This window comes from Lagopus muta, chromosome 1 (assembly GCF_023343835.1).
Source record: "Lagopus muta isolate bLagMut1 chromosome 1, bLagMut1 primary, whole genome shotgun sequence".
NCBI classification, from domain to species: Eukaryota; Metazoa; Chordata; class Aves; order Galliformes; family Phasianidae; genus Lagopus; species Lagopus muta.
This window is the reverse complement of record NC_064433.1, coordinates 70,477,192-70,502,150: the sequence shown is the minus strand read 5'-3', so window position 1 is coordinate 70,502,150 and position 24,959 is coordinate 70,477,192. Positions and strand designations below refer to the sequence as shown.

Here is a 24,959-nt window from a genome sequence, read left to right as displayed (position 1 = left end):
CTGTTATAACTGATCCATCAGATCCTGGACCATTTCCCAGTGATTGGAACTCTGTTAAACTTAAAGCTCCTGAGCTATCGTCACCTAGAGACTGAGAAATGTCTTGTATGTTCTCCATATCTTGTAGAAACTCCCCAGATAAAGGACTACCTATATCATCCTCCTCTAGGGGAGTAAGTGGATAGAGATGGTTTTCAGTGTCCACCATTTTGGTCAAGTAGAGCAGTCACTTAAACTCCTTTATGCTGGGGGAAAAAAAAGTTAAAAAAAAATAAAAATAAAAAATCAGCACTTACAAATTCAGAATTATATATATATATTTATATTTGATTCAGTTACACACAGTACATTGGATAAATGAGTTCTGATCTGATAATGAGATACTATACAGCATTCTTTCTCCAGAAGACTTACACAAAGTGAATCTCTGACAGGTTAGGAAGAAAAAGTCCACAAAATACTTCAATATAAAGAAAATACATGACAAGATCGATTTGTAGATGTTGTTTTCTCTCCTTTGCTGTTGAATGTTACGAATTGTGTTTCTATAGTGGGTATTATGTACTTCCCACCAAATTTCATTGAAAAATAACAAGTATCAATATGTTGTATGCAATAGAGTACTCTTTCCTCATCTCATCTAACAGGTTTAGATATGTTGATTGAGATTGATTTTCTTTAATCTCTTAAATTTGTTCAATAGCTCTCATGACACTGCAGAGAACAAAGTATGCCATATGCAATGCATCTTTACAGAGGCTAGCAAAACTAATAGTTTTTGACTTACTTAATTCAATACATCTTCAGCAAGAATGTTCCAGCATATGCAATCCAACATACTTATTATTCCTAGAGTTAGCTTTATTTCCCACAATGAAATAAGTTTTCAAAGTTGCCTTCCAAACTCACCAACAGTGTCATCAACTTTGAGTAACAGCACAGAATCCTAAGAAGATTAAGTACTTATTTCACAAATTTCAGTTATTCTTCTATTGCTATGTCAGATGACTAATTAATAAATGCACTGCAGAATTAATAAATGCTGCTCCTGCTGCCAAGATACACTTCTGCTACAAAACACTCATTTTTAGACTGAGCAGCTAACACTTGTCTACACATACAAACATGTACTGATCCATTCAATGAGTTTGTGCTGGCTTTCAGAGAAGCTTTGGCTGTTCCCATGGTTCCCAATCAGTGTTGACTTTTACAAAGAGCCATATTTTTGCTGCCATTTATCATAGAGCATGAAGCCACCCAAAAACTGGCTACATGGGGATAGGCAAATACTCCTTTTCCAATTCAAGTGCTAGCTTATGATAAAACCAAGAACCAACCAGCCAACCAAATATAAATCAAAAATAACCCAACTTTCCTTGATGCTATTTAAAGTTTCACAGAACTGGTTTGCTTTCAGTGACATTAAACACTTTATATTAAGCAATCAATCCACGTATCTGATAATCTGTAAATGACAGATTCATCCTATATGTGTAGGGTATTTATTCAGGACAAAACCCCACGATTTTTTGGCTATATAATTAACCGAAAGATTACAGTTATGTGCAATACAAATAGCTGACTATTGCTTTACATACTGAAGAAGACATACAGCCATCACTTGTATTCGGTTGGATAAAAAGATCCTGAAATTTCAGACGAGCAATATCCCTACAATCAAGCCTTTCCTCCCCAGACTGATGGCAAAAGTCTGCCTTCAATTATATTTGTGTAACTTTACAAGGTGCTATTACCAGGTGGTATAACTGGGGCCAACTGATCTACTCTGTGCAAGAGTAAGAGTTTGATTTCTACAACCTGGTATGTACACACAGTTTTTAAGTGATTTATTTTTCAACCGCACTTAGCAGTGTGCAGTAGAATATTTATCAGCAAGGCAGGGATTTTCATGTGTATCTCAACCTCAAGAGAAGCCAAGTAGCAATGGTTGTGATGCCCAACAGTTTTAGAACAGGACATTACAATGGAAAATAACAAGACTAACTCATACCATACTGAGTACCAAACTGTACTTGCTGTCAACTATACTCAGTACAGAACTTTCATAATTTGAAATTATTTCGTAAAAACAATTCCAAATGCCACTTCTGAAGCTCAACAGATGTTCTGCCTCCAAGAATTGCTTTTATTTCTCTAGTAAATTGTACTGGAAGATACTATACTCCAGTTGAGAAATTAGGAATCACTTTTATGTACTTTACTTGCAAAAAATAAAAGCTACATTACTATCTGTTTGCTTTTCATTGTGAGGGAAAGGAGTAAAGAAATCTTGATGTATGTAATTTTTATAATGGGAGAATAACAGCAACTGTTCTCTGGCAATTCAAAGGGGACTACCTAATCTATCTCTCCAGGGAGCCATCAACAGAAAGGGAAGAGAAGTCTGCCAGAGAATTTGAGCAGCACTGTTCTGTTGGTGTGCTCAGTCTAGCACAAACACATTACCTTCCTCTGCAGACATCACACGTATACTTTGCCAAAGCATTGCTGGGGAAGTTTCAGGAAGCACAAGGCTTTGCATAACTCAGCATTACTTGCAGCTCCTCACTGAATCACAGCCATCTCTGCAAGTGCTGCTTATTAGTCTACCACAAGTATTTTTAAAAGATTAAGTGAATACTGAAGTTCAACTTCCAATAACATCGACATTAAACACTTGATAGCTGAACTCTGAACATGGCAACAGCTCTTTCAGCAGTACAATCAGTTTTGCCCAAATTGCATCATACTATCCACTTTACAATAAATATTTAAAATTCACTAGCCTGTTTAGCTGAATTTGTATAACAAACTAACAGCTAGTGAAGTATAAATAAAGTACTTTTGTTTTTAACTGTTAAATGACATACCCTTTTGTACTTTCAAATATTACTTGTAAATTACTGCTGCTTAATCATTACTGCTTATGTCAATGGTTAACTAGCTACCTTAGCAGGCACAGCTATTACATAACCATTGCTGAAGACTGCCAAAACACACTAAATCTTTCCACTACTGAAACATATTATGCATTTTTAAATACTTTTTTTTTTTTAAGAAGCATGTATACAAAACCTTAATCCAAATCACTTAGTACGCATGCAATAAAGCCCTTGCCTTTTGTACCTCTGTATCTTGTGCACGTTCACACATGCACATGCTTTCATTGGCAGGTTTCACTTAATATGCAGGGATACTGTTCACATGAATATAAAGTCTCTAAAATAAAGAAAGTAATGAGCATGAAGTTTATATAAATGATATTCTCAGTGTTTTGCTCTACAAGTAAAGCTGTACGTGTTACAAGAGCAGATGGTGGTAGCTGCAGTCTACACACACATTTGTATGAGCCAACTTTTCTTCTTATTCTTAAGACTTCAGAAAATCCTATGCCACAGAGACATTGGCAGTGTTTTCTCAATTCCCTAACAACATCTTAGTATCCAATCCCCTGCCCACATACAAGCACACACACAAAGTGAACTGAAAACAAGATGATAAGACACAGAAAAATGAGAACACAATTTCATGCAATTATGGCTTTAAAGATGCACAGGTTTTACTAGCACTTTCTCACAGTCTAGTATCTCTGAAGTGTGCCTGTTTTATGAAGACAACCCCCTTTCCCACCAGCACATTGCAAGTACCTCCTGAGCAACTTACCTAAACTTGAAGCAGATTTTAAAGGAATCAGTCAGACTACCAAAGAAAAATGCCTACTCATGCAGCAATCCTTTTGGTTTTGTTTTTTTTTTGCTTCATTTTTGGAAAGGGACGGTGGGACCCTAAAGCCCTTGTTGTTCCACATTTAATACCTGCACACTAGGGGCAATCCCTCTAAGGAGACAGATCTTTGAGTTGCAAAGGTCTCTGAGAAACAGTAACAAAGTCTGGATTTACTGCATAAACAAATTGATCGTGTAAAGGGCTTGCTTGCAAACATCAAGGTTAAAGTTGAAACAATCATTACCTTTAGGTCACTTTGAGAATGTTGTAGCTGAACATGAAACATTTAGAACTAGGGGGTGCAGCAGATAGATGCTTTTAGAGAGCTTAGGTGAATAGGAAGAGCCTGAGTGAATAAATAAACTGCAGGATATTTCCTATAATCTGCTTAAACACATAAAAATCATCCACTGGAAATAAAGTTGGGCACCTAGAATACAAAGTCTAATCTCCTATCGGGGAAGAAATACAAGCTTTCTCCTTTATCCTTTGATAGCTTTATTACTTTGTGATCTTTCACACCAGCAATATTTTGTATATTCCAAAGCATTAAAAACGTAAGTCAAAGAGAATTTACAGTGAATGAGATGAAAATTTTTGCTGTGCTACATCTTCCTCAAGGCTGCCAGCTGGATGCATGCACATACACACAAACTGAAAAACTGTGGGGTATTTTTCCCCTTTACACAGCTGTACTCCAAGATACCATATACAACTTGAAAGTATCCTTCCCTTTAAAACAAATCAAAATTCACATACCCTAATTTTTGAAAATTACACAGAACTTGAAAAGCTGAGCTCTTAAAAATTACAAAATTAAGAAGTTTATGCAACCTTAACTTTTTTTAGGCACTATGACAGTTAATGTATACTGCACAGTGTTCCTTCCCTGGATTGTTCCCCTTAGAATTGGGCAGTGCATTAAGCAAAAGTGGAATCACAGCTTATAGGACAACCCAGTCTGTATAAGCCCACAGCAGGAAAAAAGCTGTGCATTTTTTGTTTGCTCAAATGGAAGAATATTCTTTGCCTAAGAAAACTGTGAGAGAAGAGGGAGAAAATAAAATTCTTCCCAGAACAAGAAGTACTCACAGAAATGGAGGAACACTTGAGTTTCTTAAAGGAAGGACTCATGCCAGAGTCCACTGGCTCACAGAAAGCATGGAGCATGACGAAATGGTGAGTTCTAACTTTCTTTCCTTGAAGACGCTTCTCTAATTGCATTAGGAGATGAAGAGATAACATACTTTTAATCTCACACTGAATGTATTGTTAGAACTCTGACACACTGCAAGATGTGAATATTGGTTTGTTTTTATATTACTGAGCCAAACCCCAGCAGAACTTACTGAGCCAGAAGGCAATATTTCTTGGGTCCAAGGCTTTTCTGTCCTATTGGATTTTAAAAGACACAATGCAGAAAGAGAGAAGAAAGGCAAGATTTTCATGCTGAAAATCACCAGTGCTTTTCCAAACATAAATCATTGGTCAGCACCATAAGGAAGCACTTGTAAAGACAGGATTAAAACATGAATTAACATGTTGTACAAGTAAATCAACAAACAGTAAGAGGATGCACAGAAGCAATGCTGACTAATGGCAGGTCAGGTGTGAACAGTATAACATGCCCAACAGACTGTACATTGCACTAAACAGCAGTACTCTTCAACTAGATGTACTATGTCAGATTGCCAGGGGAATACACATTCCTTCTGCGGTGCAGCATCAGCTACTAGCCCACCACAACTGGAAGAAAATTACTGAGAAGGCCAGCATGGCTTATTTAGTCAAAGTGATAGGATTTTAAAATCAAGCAACATGAGCAGAACAGATATTTTCCAGCTATTTGGAAAGGTACAACAAAGGTGTTCCTTAAGTGCATAACATACAAAATCACAAGTTCAAAATTTAGCATTTACATCAATATCATAACCTATGAAGACCAAGTAGCCTCAAAAACACAATGGAAATGATTGCTCAGAAAATTCAGACAGATCCCACATAGAAACAGACAGAAAATGATGGTGAAAAAAAGTGGATAATCAGTAATGGAAAAAAACAAAACAAAACAAAACAGAGACAGACTGAAAAAATGCAAAGGCACTATGCAACTACTCTGCATTTACCGACCCAGTCCCAACCCTGCTGGCCCATGCCTGCAGCCTTCTCCCAAGACATAGCAGCAGAAAGTAGAAGCTACTTCATGGGTCCTAGCTCTCTGAAGTGGGGTTTCATTGATTGAAGAAAGATAAATGTCTCTGAACAGGGCCACTCATTCTCTTCTAAATACAACACGTCTGCTTTAAAACTATTCAGATGCCTTCTATACCTTCATGCTTATATACTGATAGTTTCCTTTTGTATTTTCAATTATGTAACACATTTATTGCACATGTATAACTGGTTATAAAAGTTGTTTTGTCAAGGTTGCTTTTCAACTTGCAACAGAACAGCAGCAACACTGTGCAGGAGGTAAGTATTCCAAACTGAATGCCCTCTAACTTTGACACAAGTGAAGCAATTACTGACAGAGAAGAAAAATCATAAAAGCAGAAATCAATTTGCAGTGGACAGACATAAGAGGGGTATTCGCCTCACTTAATGACAAGCATCTCATGGACACATCCAAACTGAGCAAAACTCGATGAATTTTCAAGAGTGGGATTGAATGGTCTTTGAGGCCAAAATTGCCAGAGCTCTTCAACCGGATCATTTCTCTGTTCCAGTTTACTGCAAAGCCTTACAAATATTAGTGCTGGCTCAACACAGGGAGCAGAAATAAGCACTCGTGGAGAGGGCAGTGTGCTGCACAGTCAACAAACACAGGTGTATGTGCAGACCAAAACCTCTCTGAAGAATCCAGTAATAGTACCAACAGCCTAGACTGCTAAGTCAGGTGCTTACATTGCCTGAAGAAAAGCAACCCTTCTACTGAAGTGGCTGTTGAGAGCAGAAAACTCCTTATAGCTCACACAGCCTCTGGATTAAAAATCATCTATTGATTTGTATGGCCACAGAACCTTCCTATCAGCAGGGGAGCTTGCACATATCCCAGTTATCCACTACTCTTCCAACAGTAAAACTCTCATAGAAATCGAGGCATTTACTTTCAGCTGAAACAACACACTCCACCCTCATCACCCCTCCTCCTGTTCAAAAAAACACAAAACAACAAAAAAAACTGTTAAGATTTCCAATTCTGGAAACTCTGAGAGGTATAATCTAGCTCAAAGAAACAATAAAATATCAAATGGATTTCTAATAGGAAATCTGAAATTCAACAACCCTCCCCCCAAATTAGAGCGGAGGGAACTCAGTAGAGAACACTCTGAATTTACATGCATGACATTTACACTGACTTTACATTACATCTGAAAATATATTTCATCTGAGTTCTGTATTTGATACACAATCAACTCGTCAACCTCTAGCAGACAGATCTGGACTTATGATATGAAGAAATACCACAGTTTTAAATTATCAGTATGATGGGATCCAAAGCCTGTCTTTAAATCAGCCACTGCAAACCGCTTGAACAACAGGAGCCAGATTTGACTTCGTCAGCAATGGGACATAAAGGTTTTGCAACCTTGCCTTCAGGCTCCAGAGACAAGACTTACAGGTCTATTGCCTTAAGTCTACATTTATCTGAAGTCACATTTGCTTTCTTCCACATAAATAGACACCAGATGTAACAAATATGACAGTACTTAAACTTGCATCTAGGTCTTTCTGATAAAAGAAGAATTCTGTTTTACTTAGCCCATTTCTGTAAAGAACGGAGATTGTATTGTTGCTTGAACTGATATGAAGCTCAAATAGTTTCAAGTGTGCATGTGTGTATGGAATAGCAATAGGACAATCAGAGGGTTTTTTTTGTTTTGTTTTGTTTTGTTTGCTCCTCTAGATGTAAACTTTTAATTCAGCTATTTCTGTATTTGGAACAGAAAAATCAGAGCTATTTTCACCCTAACAAGCACTGACCATAAACTTTTGTCGGAAATTGCTGTATGTAAAAGTAAAGCATTTAAATCTCTCTTTCAAAATATGTCTCTTTCAGTAGACTTTCAAAAGACTACTGAAAGACATTCAAAAGTCTACTGAATCCTTTAAATTTTTGTAAGACTTCAATAGTCAGGAATGCAGCATTAGTCAACAAACTATTGAATAGCTATCAGGGTTTTTTTTTGTAATCAAGATCATCCTTCACTTTTGTTTTCTTCAAATAGCTTTTTTTTTTTTTTTTTTTTTTTTTGTCTACAATAGAACCCAGTCAGATCTCTAAAAGATCCCCAACTCTAAAACAAGCATCACCAAAGTTATAACTGGAAAATTTGGGGGAGAAGTCTTTACTATTGTTTTGACTTCTGTTGTTAAAATCCCTAGAAATCCTGGAAAAAATAGCAATTTATGATTATTTTCCCCCTTCTCTGGCTATCCAGTTTATGATTCCACTTTAATACCAAATAATGATCTCTGACACATGTTGATGATTGCTTAGTTTTAGATGAGGGCTGCTCCAAAAGTAATGTCTCCTAATTTATTCTGTTGACCTACAGTGTCAGAAGTGGATATTGGTGGTATTACAGTAGCGGCAATACTTCTTACTGACAGTATCCCATTACGTTTTGTTGCTGTGCAACAGTTGGTTACAAGGTCCCATTCTTTAGAACATCCCCCTGCCATAAAGACAGGCAGAGAGAGCTGGGGCTGTTCAGCCTGGAAAAAAGAAAGCTCCAGGGAGATCTAACAGCTGCCTTTTAGTATCTAAAGAGAGTGCTATAAGGGGATAGACTCTTTAGCAGGGTCTATTGTGAAAGGACAAGGAAATCGGTTTCAAACTGAAAGAAAGAAGATTTAGATTGGATATAAGGAATTTATTTATTTATTTATTTTGCTTTTAAGATAAGGGTAATGGAGCACTGGAACACACTGCTCAGAGGTATGGTGAAGGCTCACCCCCAGAGACCTTCAAGGTCAGGCTGGATGGGGCTCTGAGCAACCTGATCTAGTTGTAGATGTCCCTGCTCATTGCAGGAGAGTTTGACTATGTCATGTTTAAAGGTCCCTTTGAGCTCAAATGATTCCACAATTCTACCATTCTATGACAGATGGCAGCAGAGGGGCAGTCTTGACAAAATGGTGCTCAACATGGAATGCTTATGAAGCAGAGGTGTGTCATTGAATTCCACCACGAAAAAAAAATAAATGTACCCACTGACATTCATTGGTGCTTGCCAAACATCTACTGAGACCAAACCATGAATGTCAACAGTGAGGCAGTGGGTGGTGTGTTTCAGCAGTGGTGACAGTGATCTGAAAGACAAGCCACATTTCAGACAGCCGTATGCAGCTGTCACACCACAAAATGAAAAGCTCTTGTTCATCACTGGCAGAAATGCATAGCTAGTGCTAGTAGCAAATATGTTGAAAAATAGTATTTTGGAGAAGAGAATTTGCTCCGTCGAATAGTGTTATTGAACTCTTTGTAGCTGTTGTAGTTTCCATGGAAATAAGTAGGAGGTACTACTTTCAGAGCAACCTATACAGAATAGGCACATAATAACTAGCATTTCAAAAACAAACAACACCTTCAAGACAACAGTATGTGGGAAGATTATTCAATTTACCATGTTAGTTATCATTGTATATAAAGCAAATATTCAGATTGAAGTTACTAATATCCAGTATTTTGAGGCATAAATATGGACATAAATTAACTTTTTTTTAACAAGATACTCGAAAGAACAACAAGAATTTGCAGCAGTTAAACCCACAGCAACAACTCAGTAATCTCTATGCTGTAGTGTAGTTGGTGTACCAGTGCACTCTGATACGTGCTCTCTTTCAAGTTCAAATACAGTTCCCCATGTACTTCTAACAGCCTACCACAGTTTCTAATAAAAACTCCACTTCACTGTTACATATACTTCTGTGCTTGCAACACACTCTACCTTTTTTTCTTTTCCTCTCTCCACATAATCTCCAGATTTACTCTTTACTCATTGCTGTATCAATGTCCATATCTCTTCAGGTCACTGTTACATTACACTCATATCATTCCATACTTGATCGAGATTCAAATGATTACGTGTTAATCATAGCAGCCATAGCAATTTGCTGTTCAAACTTTTACAGATTCTAAATCATCTATGACAGGAACCATGAAGGAAATGCAGCTCAAACAATTTAGTGCACAAATACGCTTTTTGTTTTTGCCACTTATATCTGAAGACCACAACAACCAAAGATACTAGGTAGTGTTTAAAGAGGGAATTCTCTATACACGTACATTAAAATCTAGGATTTGATTTATGACTGATACTTGAACCAATGCAAGGTCACATTCAGACAAACATGACATTTATGTATTTGCTATTTGATCCAAGAACAAGGTCACATTCACTCAGATGTGTCCTCTGACTACCTGCTGTATTTTTATTATCACGTTAATCAACTCAAAGCTCTCTGATTTTCCTCATCTGTCCCAAAACTCCTTATCTATCTTTGTGGTACTGACAAGTTAATTACCTAAGCCAATAGTCTGAACCAATTCACAGTTAAAGTCACCTTATGTATACTACGTATATATATATATGTAAGGTCTAATGTTCAAGTCAAGGTCTGTTTCTATGCATACAGCATTTACAAACAGCCTACACATCTGTCCTAACTTGCTCCTCACTGGAAACCAGATCCTTGAGACTAAATTGAAATGTTGCAATTCTTTCCTTGCACATGTGAGTAATGCATCTTAGATTATGCAAAGTGACTTCTCAACGACATTCTAACCATTCTCTGACATTCTACAGCAACGTCATTTGTTGAAGGATAAAGATATAAAAGAGCAAGAGGCAAACACAAATTGCATTTTAACATGGTGACTAAACGATTATCTTCAATATAATCAATTTTTGAGTAAATAAAATGTAAGCCTCTTGCTAAGTCTCCCGCAGAGTACATTTTTACTACATGTGGTAAAAATAAACTTCAGAAGGTTAAAAATTAAAGACATCTGTGCAAATAAAATTGTCAATTGAAATTATAATCTATGTGTATACAGAGGCTGTGTCAGGCAAGTTTCTTGGTTGTTTTCCATTACACTTACTGATGATACTGTAATATAAATGTTTATAATTCAGAAATCTTACTTGTTCATGTACTTGATTAAGAAAAAAAAATTAAAACAAAAAACAACACACGATTGTCCTATTCAGAAAGATATAACCTTTCCTGCTAGCAAATGAGATGCTTTAGACAGAAAATATTTATATTAATCAATTGTCATTAATTTATTAATTAAAATAAATTGTCCTTAATTTATGGAATCAACTGAAGACTTTGATGATTCAGTGAGAAGCAATTTCTAAACCTTCAATAATATTACAGCAGTCTTTAGGATTCATGTATATGTACAGATGTCTTAAAATGCATTTCTGCAGACTAGCATGTAAGAATTAATTTTGTTTTATCTCCACAGAGCCTTACATGTGCTATATATGTTGGTATGTGTTGTTAATAATTCCCTTTTGGCAGGACTGGTAATAATGTACTCTTAGGACTAAGAATTCTCAGTGTGTTGTGAATAGGAAATATCTGCCTTCAGTTTAAATTTAAAGTGAATTTAAAATGAAGGCTGGGAAACTGTTTTGTGATATCCCTGTATGACATCATCTTTGCTGATTATTCAAGACAGCAAAGAAATTGTTCCTATAACAAAAACACTTCAGCTGACTATAACCTAATATCAGGCTTGACATTCTGCAACACAGTCTAAAATATTTTAAGGATACCAAGTAGTTTTGAGTTACCTGCCAATGAGATTTCTGAAGTTTTACATAACTTCATGAGTTCAAGCAATGAGATAAAATCTTGGCAGTATTAAGTTGTGACAGTATAAAAATGTGGAAGGTAATATTCATATTGATACTTTTTTTTTTTTACTGTCAGTAGCACCGAAACACTGGGAAAAGGGCAACTGTTGTAAGAAATAAAAAGCTTAGATCTCTACTGCTTATCTTTCAAAGTCATAATATTTTCATGCCATTGTCACCCTACATCATCCTATCGTTTCTCCCTATCTTTCCTTTTCTCACCATACCTCTCCCCATACAACATCTCTGAACTACTGACTGGACAAACAGTGTGCATGTGCTGCAGCTGGTTCAGAGCTGCATGTTGCAACTGGCTCAACACTGCTCCTGTGCCAACTGGCAATTGACAGGCCAAACAGCACAGATAATTTTCAAATTCATATTGCATCATTTCCTCAGTGGGGCCAATAACACATTCTCCTTTCTTCTTTCCAGCTTCCAACTTTTATAGAAGTTCTACTATTTCAAAGCCTTTGCAACCACCACTCATTTGTCGTCAGATTGTGGGTTTGAAGACTTGTAGGTTCAAAGCTATTGGTAGAGGAAGGCAGACTCTAATGCATATTTCTGAATTTCTGAAGTAACTAGACTAAAAGATATGAGAAAATAATCCTGAAGATGGTTATTAACATAGCACTTCAGAAGCATAATTCTTCTGATATTTTACTCCCCTCTAAAAAAAAAAAAAAAAAAAAGTATATATATATATAACAGTTTGCTTTCAGTGTTAGTTTTACATTCACTAATATCTGTAGAGCACAGAAACTGTACACAGAAGCTGTGTGATGGATGCTTGAAGTTATGACAGTAATTGAAGTATTCTACACTTCCACAGGGTCCTTCACTCCTAATCACATACTCTATTAAGAAAAAGACAATTGGCTGTCCTTGAAATAGTGTAAAATAATCACATTGGCTATGGACTTCTGACTTGTAGGCAAAAATAGTAGTTCTTAGAGGGATTGTAATAACAGTAACAATGCAGTTACTGTTACAAACAAAACAGTAGCAAATAAAGCAAAGAGCTATTGTTTTGAAACAATACTTAATAACCAAAAATGGATTGGAAAATTGGATTCTCTAGCATATTGTTTCAAGACTATTCCTTTTATCTTTAAGATAACACACAGCTTTGACTGAATCTTACCTGTTCTTCAACCACAACCTGAGACTTGCTGTCTCCCCTTTTTAGGGCACCTGTCAGACACAGCTTCCTCACCTGGTGAACTCCCCAGTTTTGCTATCTCTGATTTCATCATACAGGCCCTATCCTGAAAAATCAAAATGAAAAACCTACAACTTTGCATCTGTATGTGTAACTAGAGTAGCTCTCCTACAGATGCTTGGCATTCCTTTGAAATGTACCTCTTTAAAAGGAAGCCTCATCTACAGCTTAAAGTTCCATCCTGGCTCGGTCTCCTTGCTCTGGTTCAGGAAATACGCCTAGTTACTTCGACATATAATGCTGCAGTTTCTGATTTAGGTATCAGCAACACTAAAAAAGTCTTTTTGCCTCAAGTAAATCTTCTTTTCAGCCTCCATCACTCTCCCCATCCCCAAATCTCAGATTTCAGTTTTTGGCCTTACACCAGCACGCTTAGATTCAATGCTCTTTCAGCTGTCTTAGCCTTCTCTTTCATAAGCCATGTTAACCCACCCTCAAAACACCTCCTTCATCTGCTTGAGTCCTCCAGTCTTCTATCTCAGCTCCTGTAGTATCTGCACAGCTGCACTCTTCTCACCATCTGCAACTGCCTGCATGATTCGTTATCAAACATAACAGACCATGATTATTTGCTAGTTGAAAAGCTTCAGTGAAATTTACATCTGTTTCTGGAAGAGATTCAAGAAGTCTGAATTTGCTTTCTTAGAGGAGAAGAACATTACTGTCTGTTTTCTGTGGTTTTATTTCACTGATTAACTTCACTCCCCTGCCCAAACATCTAGCAAGATATATCTGATAATCTAATTTCAACTTGGTAAGACTGTTATCCAATAGAAGAGACTGACCTTCATATAAAATATTACAGATTGAATCCCCTTCTTCTTTTGAAAGTTCATGGAGAAATCCCAGTGAGTTAGCTTTCATGCTTTTCTACCAGTAGGCAAACTCTAATGTCTTCTATACACAGCATCCGAGGCTGGTTTATTTATTCTTCAGGGTATTGATTTTACTCACTCCTTCAAAGTATTTTTACAGGCTTTCATCACTCAGTGATTACATTTAAATTTAAAACAAAAACCAAAACCAACCAACCAAAAAAAAACTCTGCTAAAAATAAACTAAATTTGATTTAATGGCATGCCACAACTCAGAGTACCTAGAGTGCAATTCTTTCATTTCAGTTTTGTTCCAGTAATTTAGAAATTCCTGCCATAAGAAGTTTTTCTTCACAATCATTTATCACAGAAACAAAGCCTACAGTGAATTAACATTGCAGACTGAAGTCCTGTCAGTGGGTATGAACGCAATGGATCTACATTTTTTGGCAAATGGACATCAAGCACTTGTACTTCCAGGCTACTGACAAGTCAGATAGAGGATATACTTGGTTCACATGACTTCACAGTTCTAAATCAGGTCACTCACAACAGTACAGAGATCACAAGCCTCTCACTCCTGCGTGATCAAAAACGTCAGGATACAACCAATTATTTTCATAACATCTAAGCTCTCCGTTTGCCCTTTGCAAGACATAAAGGCTATCTACCTACTGGTTTAACAGCACTGTATTTAGTGCAGCATCACCACTACTGCCTGCTTGTCATTCCACCACTCTCCAATTTTATTTTATTTTTTTCAGTAAGGAAACAACTACATTACAGAAAGGTGGAACAAAAACCATCAGACTATTGAAACGATCAGGATAAAAAAAATCTTGTTCATGAAGTCATATATATACTTTCATTACTTTGCAATGTACTTTGTGAGACATTTTAGCTCACTGATCAAACTTTGAATAATCAGCTATAGGGATACAGCATTTACAGCAGAGTCAAACAGAAGTTCGGTGCTGCAAAATAAAGTTGCATTAAGGTTCAGCCAGCTTAAGTAATCTAATAGCTCCTTGATATCAAAAGAATACCCCTGCCATTGCTCCCTGACACTGTCCCCACCTCCCCTCTCCTTCATTTCCAGCCCCGCAGTCCCAGCCTGCCCTTGTGTTGGATCTCACACTCATCTGATCTCCCTGCCCACAAGTATGGCAGTAAATAAAACAAAGTCAAGAGTACAGGCTCAAGCCACACTGTAAGTGCTCTCTGACACCATTTTGGCCCACCTCAGCTTGGTGTTCTCCCAGATATATGCTCAGGCAAGGTTAAGGGGACAGCAGAGGCCAAACAGTGAACTGCTCTCCACTGGCAATTCAGAGGCAGCCACTCTGGTTTGGGAGGAAGCCCAAGCTAGAGTGCAACCTTTCCACTTAGCTCTGGATCCAGAGAACAGTCCCTGTCATATTTTATTACCTAGTATAGACACAGCCTCAGTGAAACAATTTGGCTCCAGTAAAACATAAAAAACATAACATGGGAAAAATGTAAATAGACAGAGATAGCTGAACAGACTCACTAAAGGGCAGCAATGAAGAGGGACAGAACCACAGAGCCGACAGCAAAGGAGAGAAGCACAAGTGGGAGCATGACTGATCTTCAACAGCAATTGCCAGATCAGCTCAAGCCATGCCGTGCAATCGCACTTCTTGCTGCAGGGCTCTCAGAAACAACAGAAAGGGAACATCCCATTCTATTCTTTTTTTCCATACACACATATGCCAGGTAGAGAAGAAATAAAATGATTGATAGCAGCAAAATAAGCAATTCTATATTCTTAAAGGATAACTGCTATTGAAGAATTCTCACAGAATTTATCACAGAGTTTATAACCTCAAGAAAATGCAATTCGCTGTAACCTTAGAATTATGGCAGAAGGCTGAAAATCAGGTGCCCCAAACACACATGTAACAGCTCAACATTTAGCAGCTGTTTGAAAACATTGGCCTGCTTATGTACAGGCACTGTACATCTCTATGGTAGCACAGTACATCAGAAGTGCAGCTGCTGCCTTTTTCAGAAGCAGCATCCAGTGCTAAAAACTACTCTCATCTCACAGCTACCTGTTTTGTGAAGCTAATACTTGACTTATTTCTAGTTTGTCTGGCCTGCATCTGTCTCTTGCTCTGATGAGAGTAAATAATTAAATAAAATAATAAAAATTATTTTCAGGCATAAAAAACAGCTTCTTACATGTTCTTCTCTTTGGGCAGCTACACGTAATATGAGCATACACACTAAACCATTTTCAAATTTCAGACACGTACAGCTTAATAATATAAGTATACTCACAGAGCAAAATTCTCTGTAGTTAGGCTGTCAAATCAACAAGGGACAGAACACCCCTCCACACAGCATCTTGCACTGACAAAAAAAAAAAAAAAAAAAAAAAAAAAAAAAAAAAAATCCACCCAAAAAAACCCCAGTAACACAGCACACTGATTCCAAACTATATGTATCTACAGACTAAAAATGATTTGAAGATCCACTTACAACCTTTTCCAACTATACTGACCAAATGTCAGTATCCAATATTCTGTGCATAATTATACCAGTTATTTTTTCAAATTATTCTTAGAACTACTAACCTCCACGACAAATCTAGTTCTAGCCTCCATCAGAGACATAATGTTTACATTGGCAATGAGTAGTTCCTGCTATCCTCCCCTGAAAACTGCCAACAATCCCACAATATTCACTATGAACTGTGGGCTGAGATTTCCTTTTATTTTCACATGAGTGGGTAAATTCGTAGACTGTTGTAATGGAACATTCACCAGCCCCATGGCAAAGAATGCCACCAAGCACTGTCTGACAATAAACCAGGAATCTCTAAATCAGCCTCTTGACAAAGCACTCACCGTCTCCACATTTCTACCCTCAAATCCAAGTGGTTTCATTCTATATTTTTCATTCTAATTGCGCTGGGAAACATTTTTCTTAGGTGTTGAATGAAGATGTGAGAAGGTTTTGTTTTCTTTTCCATGAGCCCATAATGTTACTCTAATGCCATGTGCTTAGTAACATTCTTGCTGAATCTGTAACTAACAGGCAACTAAGAAGCATCAACAGTAATAGAAATCCTCACTTTCAAAGAGAATTTACTAATAGACAAAAGTTCTTACCATCTGGACACTCACATTCTGGTTTAAGTTCAGTGATTTCTTCTGTGAAATTGTTTTATCAGTCATTTCTGGTAAACAATCAAAATAAAACAGGCATGTAGCAGTCCATGTGTTTAAAAAAATGAATGACAATACAACTATACATGAAGATTTAGAACTTTCTCAGACAGTGTCACTGTGCTAGATATGTAGATATATCTAACAAGAAGTAAACCCTCTTTCAAAGCCTTAATAGAATAGTTTCAAATGACTTTTTTTTTTTTTTTTTTTTAATCTAAATAACATTAGGGCAGATAGTGATAGCATTATTTCATGCAAAACACACCAAACTCTAAGCTACTCACAACACTAAATGCTCTCAGCTCTAATGTATATATATATATATTTTGTTTGCTTGTTTTTTTTACACATTTAGATGAATAATTCATTCAGCCAGCTATTCACCAAACACCAGCTCTGATTCCCTTTTACATACTTACCACAAACCGGACTACAGAGATATGAAAATACAAGATAGAAAAATATTGGACTAATTTGTTTTCATATGCATTACAGCTGGCTGGAACCTTACAACTTCAGCAGCTGCTAAAAGCCAAGAAACGACTCTCAGTTTCTCATGGCAGATGCTTTTTTTTTTTTTTTTTTTTTTTTAAACCAAGATTCTTCTGCTATTAAGAAAGTGTAATAATAATTAATCTTTCCATTTATAAGTAAATTTAAACAACTTAAATGGGGAGTTTGGTGGCCCTGCATGTGGCAGGGGGTCTGGAGATTCATGATCCTGAAGGTCCCTTCCAACCCTGGCCATTCTGTGATTCTGTGAAAACCAAATATTATTGTGCGTCAGCAGTTCTACAGAGGGACAGTTAACCTACCAAACGCTTGCAAATACATCTCATGCTGTCAGCATTTCCACAGGTATGAGATAACTTGAATCTAAAATGATATATTTAGTGAATACAGTACAGCAGAATGAACTATCCTCTTTGCTGGTTCTCATCTTTCAAATTGCAAAGTACCAACAAGTTTCCACAGCTTGCATGTAGAGCACTTTAAAACACATCGAAGAAACACAGTGATGTAACAAGCCTAAATCAGGATTAAAAAACTGCTGAATAGCATTTTATAATTTGTAATAATCTGTGCATAGAGAGCCCTTCATTGGATACAGATTATACTTCACAGATATTTCAAATACATATGCAAGGCACTTATAAATAAATACTGTTTCATAAGCAGAAACCATTAGAACTGGTATGAGGAAGCCAGATCACAATTGGCAACACCTCAATGCCACATGCAATCTGGTCAGACAGCAATCTTCCTATATCCATATAAAGTTTGACAAACATGCCAAATATCATACTTTTCAAGACAGCGATTTTCATTTTACTTTGAGTCTAGTGCTGATTTAGAGCCTAAGCTTACAGGATAAGTACTTTTTCATTCAGTGACCATTCAGCGCTCTCCTTCAAAGACTTGTTCAATGTTTAACCTTACAGGCCTGGTCCTGAGAAATGCTGAACACTCTTAAATACTTCTAAAAATATTAAGAACTCAGAATTCTTCTGGGTAAAACCTTTACACACTTCCTTCTGTGTAGAAGTTGAACACAGAGAACAGACACCACAGCATACGGAAATCTTGCTTTGCTTATTCTGTTCTCCATGACCTGCCCTTTATCAACTGTTTGCACAACTTATTCAGATTTCTTTCTTGGTCAATTGACTATTTTTACATCAATTACTCCTTACAGATATACTACCTCAAATGTTTTTTTCCTCTCTAGTAGTTTGGGAACGTTGCCAAAGTAGTTCTCAGCCCCCATATTCACTTACCACTTCACGCAGCATCTGGCAAGGTTGAAACAGAAGCTGCTTTCCATAATCTGTTCCCTTTCCATTTCACGTGCACATTGGTGATAGCAAGTGGCTCTTCACTAAAAAAAAAAAAAGCTGCTGATATTCTATCAAAAAAAAAAAAAAACTCAACAAAATTTCTGAAAGCTTACTAATCTAATTTTCTGTTGATAGTATGTAACATAATGGCTTTTTCTTATTCTTAAAGTCCCTTCAGGAAAAAAAAAACCAAAACAAAACAAGCAAACAAAAAAACCCAACAGCTACCAACAAACACTTATTTCACTTGGGTGAACACTAATTTTTTTTAAGTGACTGAGGCTAATAATACATGCCTAATTTTACATGAAGACTACACTGACATCTAGCTAACTAGGGTCTATGACTGGTACATCCCAACAGCATTCAGATTTTTTTTTTTTTTCTCCATACTAAAAGTAAATAATTAATTAAAAGCACTCAAGATCACTTCACTGAAAGCCTTCTGGTATTTTCACTATGTACTGTAAAACAAAATACTTCTACTCATAAGGAGCATCCTCACAAATGTCCAAGTGTTGATGTGGACAAACGGTTAAGGTTTTTGAGGAACACACACATGCATCCCACAAGATGTCTTTGCAATTGGCCTTTCAGCTACCAATCACACCCCAAAGGGAGAGATTTTATTGTAACATGTATATAGTTACAACCATTAAAGGAGGAAAAAGAAAAAAAAAAAAAAAAGCTGCACATACATAGCTATAAAAATAAATTATAGTTTGATTAAATTGGCTCCATTCAGCTCAAAACCACACAAATTAAACCTTTAAGGAGATTTTGCAAGTGATGCCAGATTTGATTAAAAATGTTAAAATTCCAAAACGCTGCAAGAAAATGTTTTCATTTATAATAGATACAAATTCAGCATTATTTATTTTTCCAGACAATTATGGCATTCTCCTGTTCCTGGATATATCTTGTAACAGATATTCCAGTTGCAAGAGCGACAAGTCATAGCGCAGATCTCAGCAGGTAAGTTAAAACATTTCAAACAGGAGGCTAAAAAACTAATAATAATAATAATAATAATAATAATAGGGTGTTATTTGCAAATTTGAAGAAAGAGCTTCTTCAGAACACTGAGAACAAAAAAAAATATGCATTCCCCTCTTTGATTCAGGCAAACAGTGAGCACTATAATCCATTTTCCAGAACAAGATGAATACCCTGGGCTACCCATCCTACTGTGCTGTGCTGTGATGTTTTCTCCCCTGAAGTTTTTATAACACTCAACATAAACTATTAAAAACAACTGAAATGCAGCCTCTATTCCATGGTTTAAACCTCCTAATTCCCTTTGAAAGCACTACAGTTTGGAGGGGCATGCACAGGAAATTAAGATATTGAACAAACAAACAAGGAAACAAGAACAACAAAAAAATCCAGTACCCTGAACTGCAGGTGAGAAAAATGCCAGGACACGTGGGATTATACGAGACAACAGAACTCTCTAAGCCACCTGACTGTGCAGGATGAGAGTCAATACAGGGCATCAGCAGACTGATAAGTACTTTTTTTGGCCTATGTCAAGCGCTCCTTCCAAAGATGGGAAAAGCAAGAGGGTGCACTATTGACGCGGTTGTACAAACCTCCGATAAGGTCTGCGCATGCACTCATCCTACTGAAACTATGCACTGTGCTACATAAAAACCATAAAGTTGCCACAAAAAGCTACTAAGAGCCCCGGGCTGCTGGCTGGGCAGCTCATGCCAGTGAACAAAGGTTACGACGCTGGTTTAGCTTCGAGCAGCGTGTGACCACATCACATGTACCACCGCTACCCTCAGTCCCAGCACTCCACCAGGTATCCTCAGCATTAAGACAGCGATTCAAAATATATCAAGGGAGCATTTTTACGGCTTCCCGCTTTACTACCTGCGAAGACCGCGCGATTTTCAGCCAAATAATTAATGCGAGATGCTAACAGGAAAGTCTGCAGGTGTCCTACAGCCCTGCAGGGGACGCCGGAACCAGGTCCTCCCAACCACGGACCCTTCCAACTCGAGCCACCCCGACTGCTCCCCAGCACCCGCCGTGTCCGCACAGCCCCTAACGCTGCCCCCTGCCTCCACCCCAGCCCCACTCAGGGCCGGCCCTCGCTTGTCCCTCAGCTCCCGGCACCCACAGCATCTCCTCGCCAGCAGATCCCCGCCTCGGCTAGCGGGACGCGGCGTACAACAGGGCAAAGCACAAGGAGAACAGACGGGAGAGGGAAGACCACGCCATCGGCAGCACCAGAACCGACCCGCGCCCCCGCCCCACGCCCTCGACCCCCCCAGCCCGGCCGGGGGCTGCCCCCGGGCAGCGCCGCGCGTTCCTTCCGCCCGCAGGCACAGCCGGCCGGGCTGGGGCCAACGGCGCCGCGTCCCCCACCCACACCCGCCCTCCCGGTGCCGCGGGCCCGCCGGCCTCCCGGCGCGAGCAGCCCCCGGCGGCAGCAGCCCCCCGAGCTCCGGGACACAGTACCCCGCTCCTGCGCCTGGCTGAGCGGCTCCGGGCGGCGGTGACAGGTACCGGAAGTGAGGTCGCGGCACACACCCCCCGCCATGGCCACCCGCCATTGGCTCGGCGGGCGGGCGTAGGGCGAGTGCCGGCGGCGCCGGGTGCCTCCTCGCCCCCTTCTTCCCTTCTCTCACCGCCATTCCGTTTCCATTCCCCTCTGTTCGCCCGCGCCGGTACTCACCGCTGTCGAGAGAGAGAGAAGGCGAGACTGAGACTCTGAAACTTTCAGTCAAGGGCGGAGAAAGCCCCGCGGTGCGGGGAGACGGAACGGCCCAGCGCGAAGGCGGCCGTGTGGGGACAAAGTCTGCGCTCGCAGCCCTCTTATCCGCCCGCCCGAGCTATTTGTGGCAGGGGCCGGGCGCTCACGTGAAGGCGCGGCGCTCAGGCGGCACGAGGGGGGCGAGTGACCGGTGCCCTCCCGCCTCGCGGTGCCCACACGGGGGGCTGCCCTCACCTCGTCCTTCGTTAGCACGGCCCCCCGAGCTCTTTCTTGCTTAATAGAGCACGAAGGGGTCTTAGCGTGCCGTGGGGAAGAACCGCTTTAGGACTGTTCCCTGAGGGCCTTGGCAGTGTCTTGGGGCAGCGTGAGTAGGGCCCGAGGACGTGGCTATAAGGAGCTTTGTTCTGTTCTGGAAGTAAAGGCAACATCTACAGTGTAAAATCCCTATTCTTCACTAAAAAACAGCATGGACCTGAAAAGTCTTTCACAAAGCTTTGTTTATTTCTTTAATCTCTTAAATCCTCTCAAGGTAACCCAAAACACACAAATGCTGTGGTTTTATAAAGGAGTCAGCCTTCCCCCTCCCCCCTCATTACTTCTCCTTGACTGCTTCATGAATACTACATTTCTTCATTATCCTCATAATTGTTGTGGTTATCACTAAAAAACAAAAAACAACAACAAAAAAAACAAACAACAAAAAAAAACCACCAAATATATCTGTATATATATCAGTAGCTTGCTTTTTGTAATTGTATAATTGCACTGTTAATTTCATGTTCTTGCTCAGTACTGTCTGGAGTAGTCAATGGAGAAAACACAACCTGTTTCATGTGCTTCCAAAGGGAAGATCATTTACGTATATTGAGCATACGCTCATGGCTTCTGCTTATTTTTATTCCTACAGCTCAGAAAATAGAAACACAGGGCCAGAAGGGAAAGAAAGACAGCTCTGCCCTGGAGCCTCAGCTGTATTACAGCAAACACCATCTTCAGTTTCATACATTTCTCAGCCTCTAGGTTAAGCACATGGATCTGTATGCTGGAGCACTCACTGCAGAAACAGCAATGATAGAGGTTGTAGCACAACCAGAGAACACGCTTCAGTGAAAACTAATCAACAGCAGCTGCTAACAGCAGAAAACCAAAGCTAAGGAAAGCTGACATTACAGTAGTTGAAGGCCTTTTCAAATGTGTTCTGGAGGCAGCCCAACTTCTCAACCAGTTGTGCTCAAGCCAGGCCAACACCCAATGCTGCAAGAATTAGCTGGTTTAGAAAGTTAATACCTGATTTTAACACCTTCATATTTCCACATGATCTGTATGTAAGGGAGCTCAGCTGATAACGAGACAGTAAGAGATGTTATCAGCTTTTCATTGTTTGCTTTTGCTCAGTTGTTGTTGCTGTTTTTTGGTTTTTTTTTTCTTCCTTTTTTCATTTGTTTCCCTGAAAATATAACCAGTTAAGATGAGCTTCTGTACAATTACAACTATATTTTGTTTTGATTTGAGTTAATGATCAGCTCCTAAAAATATTACTCTTTGCCCTCTTTCAAGGAAGCTACCCAAATTTACCTAGCTTTAGATGGTTTGTTCACATGCATACTTCTTCTGCTAGTAAAATAAAAAAAATAAAAAAATAAAATAAAAAAAAAAACAAACAAAAAAACCTCACAAAAACTATACTTCCAGGCTTTTGCCTTTTGAATTTACAGATTTTAGAGATTTGCCACAGCCAGGGCTTTGCTTTTGCAGTGAGAAGCGTGCCAGGTTGTTTAGGCTTTGCCCTAGCTCTTGAGCTTAGCTGTCTTTCCTGAGGACTAAGAGATATTTCGTGTGTGTTTTACTGGGTTGCACATTAATGTGATCCCACACTGAGTAAAAACTTTAAAATGTTTATCGAAATTTAAAATAATTTGTGGGCCATTTCCTGTTGACAAGCCATGGGTTCCCCCTCCTACGCTCTCTGATAGTCAAGCTTGCAGCAGCCTTCTGTCTGTAGCAGTCAGTGAAGAGTACCATGTAGCCCAAGACCCCTCCACTGGAAGTGTTTTCTTTTCCATAAAATGTGTTTTGTCCACAAAAATGGCCGGTGTTGCAGGATGTATCTGCAGTACATCCATCTCGCATTTCAAACATTTGTGCAGGGGACCTTGCTGATTTCTTCGGTACTGAAAGTGATTCTGCATGCAGCTTCCTGATAGGGTTGCATAAATTTGTATCACAATTCAAATCTTAATAACAATAAGTATCTGAAACATCCATTAGCTGTTCAAATGTGCAAGCTTTTAGAAATCTGAAATTAGATTATTTACCAGGCTTTTAGATGGAATAAGCTATAATTACTGTTGCATTCTATTAATGTGCAATAACAATATTGGTGTTGCTCAATGGATTGACAGTTGTGAAACAAGCAGTCAGACTTGTGCAGTGGCTGATTTTCCATCTTTTCAGCATCTAGCTGGTTTTGTCAGAGGTCTCCATCACACGTAGTCTTTCTGTAATAAAATGTTTTCATTTGCAAAACAAGAATGTCTTCCTGGCTGTTAAACAACAGGCAGGGAGTCTTGCAGCATCTATGTGGAAGAAGGTGAGCGGATCCAGTCAGACCATGGATCGCAACTTTGGGAATGGGATCAGCAAAGGCTCGCTGTGCCTTTGCCAGCTCCTCTAGCTCCTGGTGACATGCAGGAAGTGGGCTGCCCCTGCGCTCAAATATTTGCTGTGGTTTCTCTTGCTTATCCAGTGATAGGAATTTTAACAGACAATGTGTCTCAGTTCTGCTGTGTCATCATGAAAGGCTTTCTTAACAAGGTCACTACAAGCCATAAAGTGGGGCCTTTCCATTAGACATTTATCTGAACAGAAACTGCAGCCCCAAACAGCACATACAGTGTTTCATAAGCTGGAAAAGCACACAAGTTCCTTTTCTCTTTCTGTGGCTAATGATTTAATGATGAGCTACTGTTCACTCACTGAAAATTATTTCAGTTTAACCGTATTACTCTTCTTAAAGGAAAAGAGGTGGACAGACTTTCACAAGAGAGCAAGCTTTACGAACAGAAGTCACTAACAGAAGTATATAAAAACTTTTGAGTGTAATTTAAGACTTTTGTGCATAATTTTGTGCAGGCTGAATCCTGCCCACTTGTGATCTGTCAGAGTAACGTGAAGCCAAAAGTCCCGAGTGATAATAAATGGAAGATGACAACATGAGTTATATCAGTTAAATACATGGCTTACGTACATATGCAATATGCAAATTATTCTTAAAGGACTGGTTCTCTCTCCAAATCAACCCACCTACACAAGCGAACTGGTGAAGCAGAGGCAAATGTAAGATGAGCCCATCCTTACCTTTCTTGCTGTCCCACTGCAGAAGTTTCACAGAAAGGTCTGTGCTGGGATTAACTGCTGTTTTAGGGCAGGCTGTCTTTGAGGGCTGGTTGGCTTTAGATGCAGGTCTCTGGGCTATATAAGAGTAAACTTCTAAGAGTGGTAAATGAACACATTCTAAGATAAATCATCTCAAGCACACCTGCCTCATTTTAATATGACA

General features: G+C 38.9%; 1 protein-coding gene across 6 annotated transcripts in view; it reads right to left on the bottom strand.

The window, feature by feature from the left end:
* PPARA (peroxisome proliferator activated receptor alpha) overlaps positions 1-21,646 on the bottom strand; it is a 36,759-nt gene extending 15,113 nt beyond the window's left edge. Inside the window, exons 1-4 of one of the 6 annotated variants that reach the window (XM_048952623.1) lie at positions 21,362-21,646; positions 18,616-18,716; positions 16,793-16,845; positions 1-245 (exon numbers count right to left, since the gene is read on the bottom strand). In XM_048952623.1, coding sequence (XP_048808580.1) covers positions 1-208 — 208 coding nt within the window. In that variant the 5' untranslated portion in view covers positions 209-245; positions 16,793-16,845; positions 18,616-18,716; positions 21,362-21,646. Of the gene's footprint in view, positions 246-3,663; positions 3,858-15,944; positions 16,023-16,777; positions 16,846-18,615; positions 18,717-20,067; positions 20,905-21,144; positions 21,266-21,361 lie in introns of those variants that run through there. The other 5 variants (XM_048952597.1, XM_048952605.1, XM_048952615.1 and 2 more) reach the window with 5 other exon arrangements.
* Between the last annotated feature and the right edge of the window lie 3,313 nt (positions 21,647-24,959).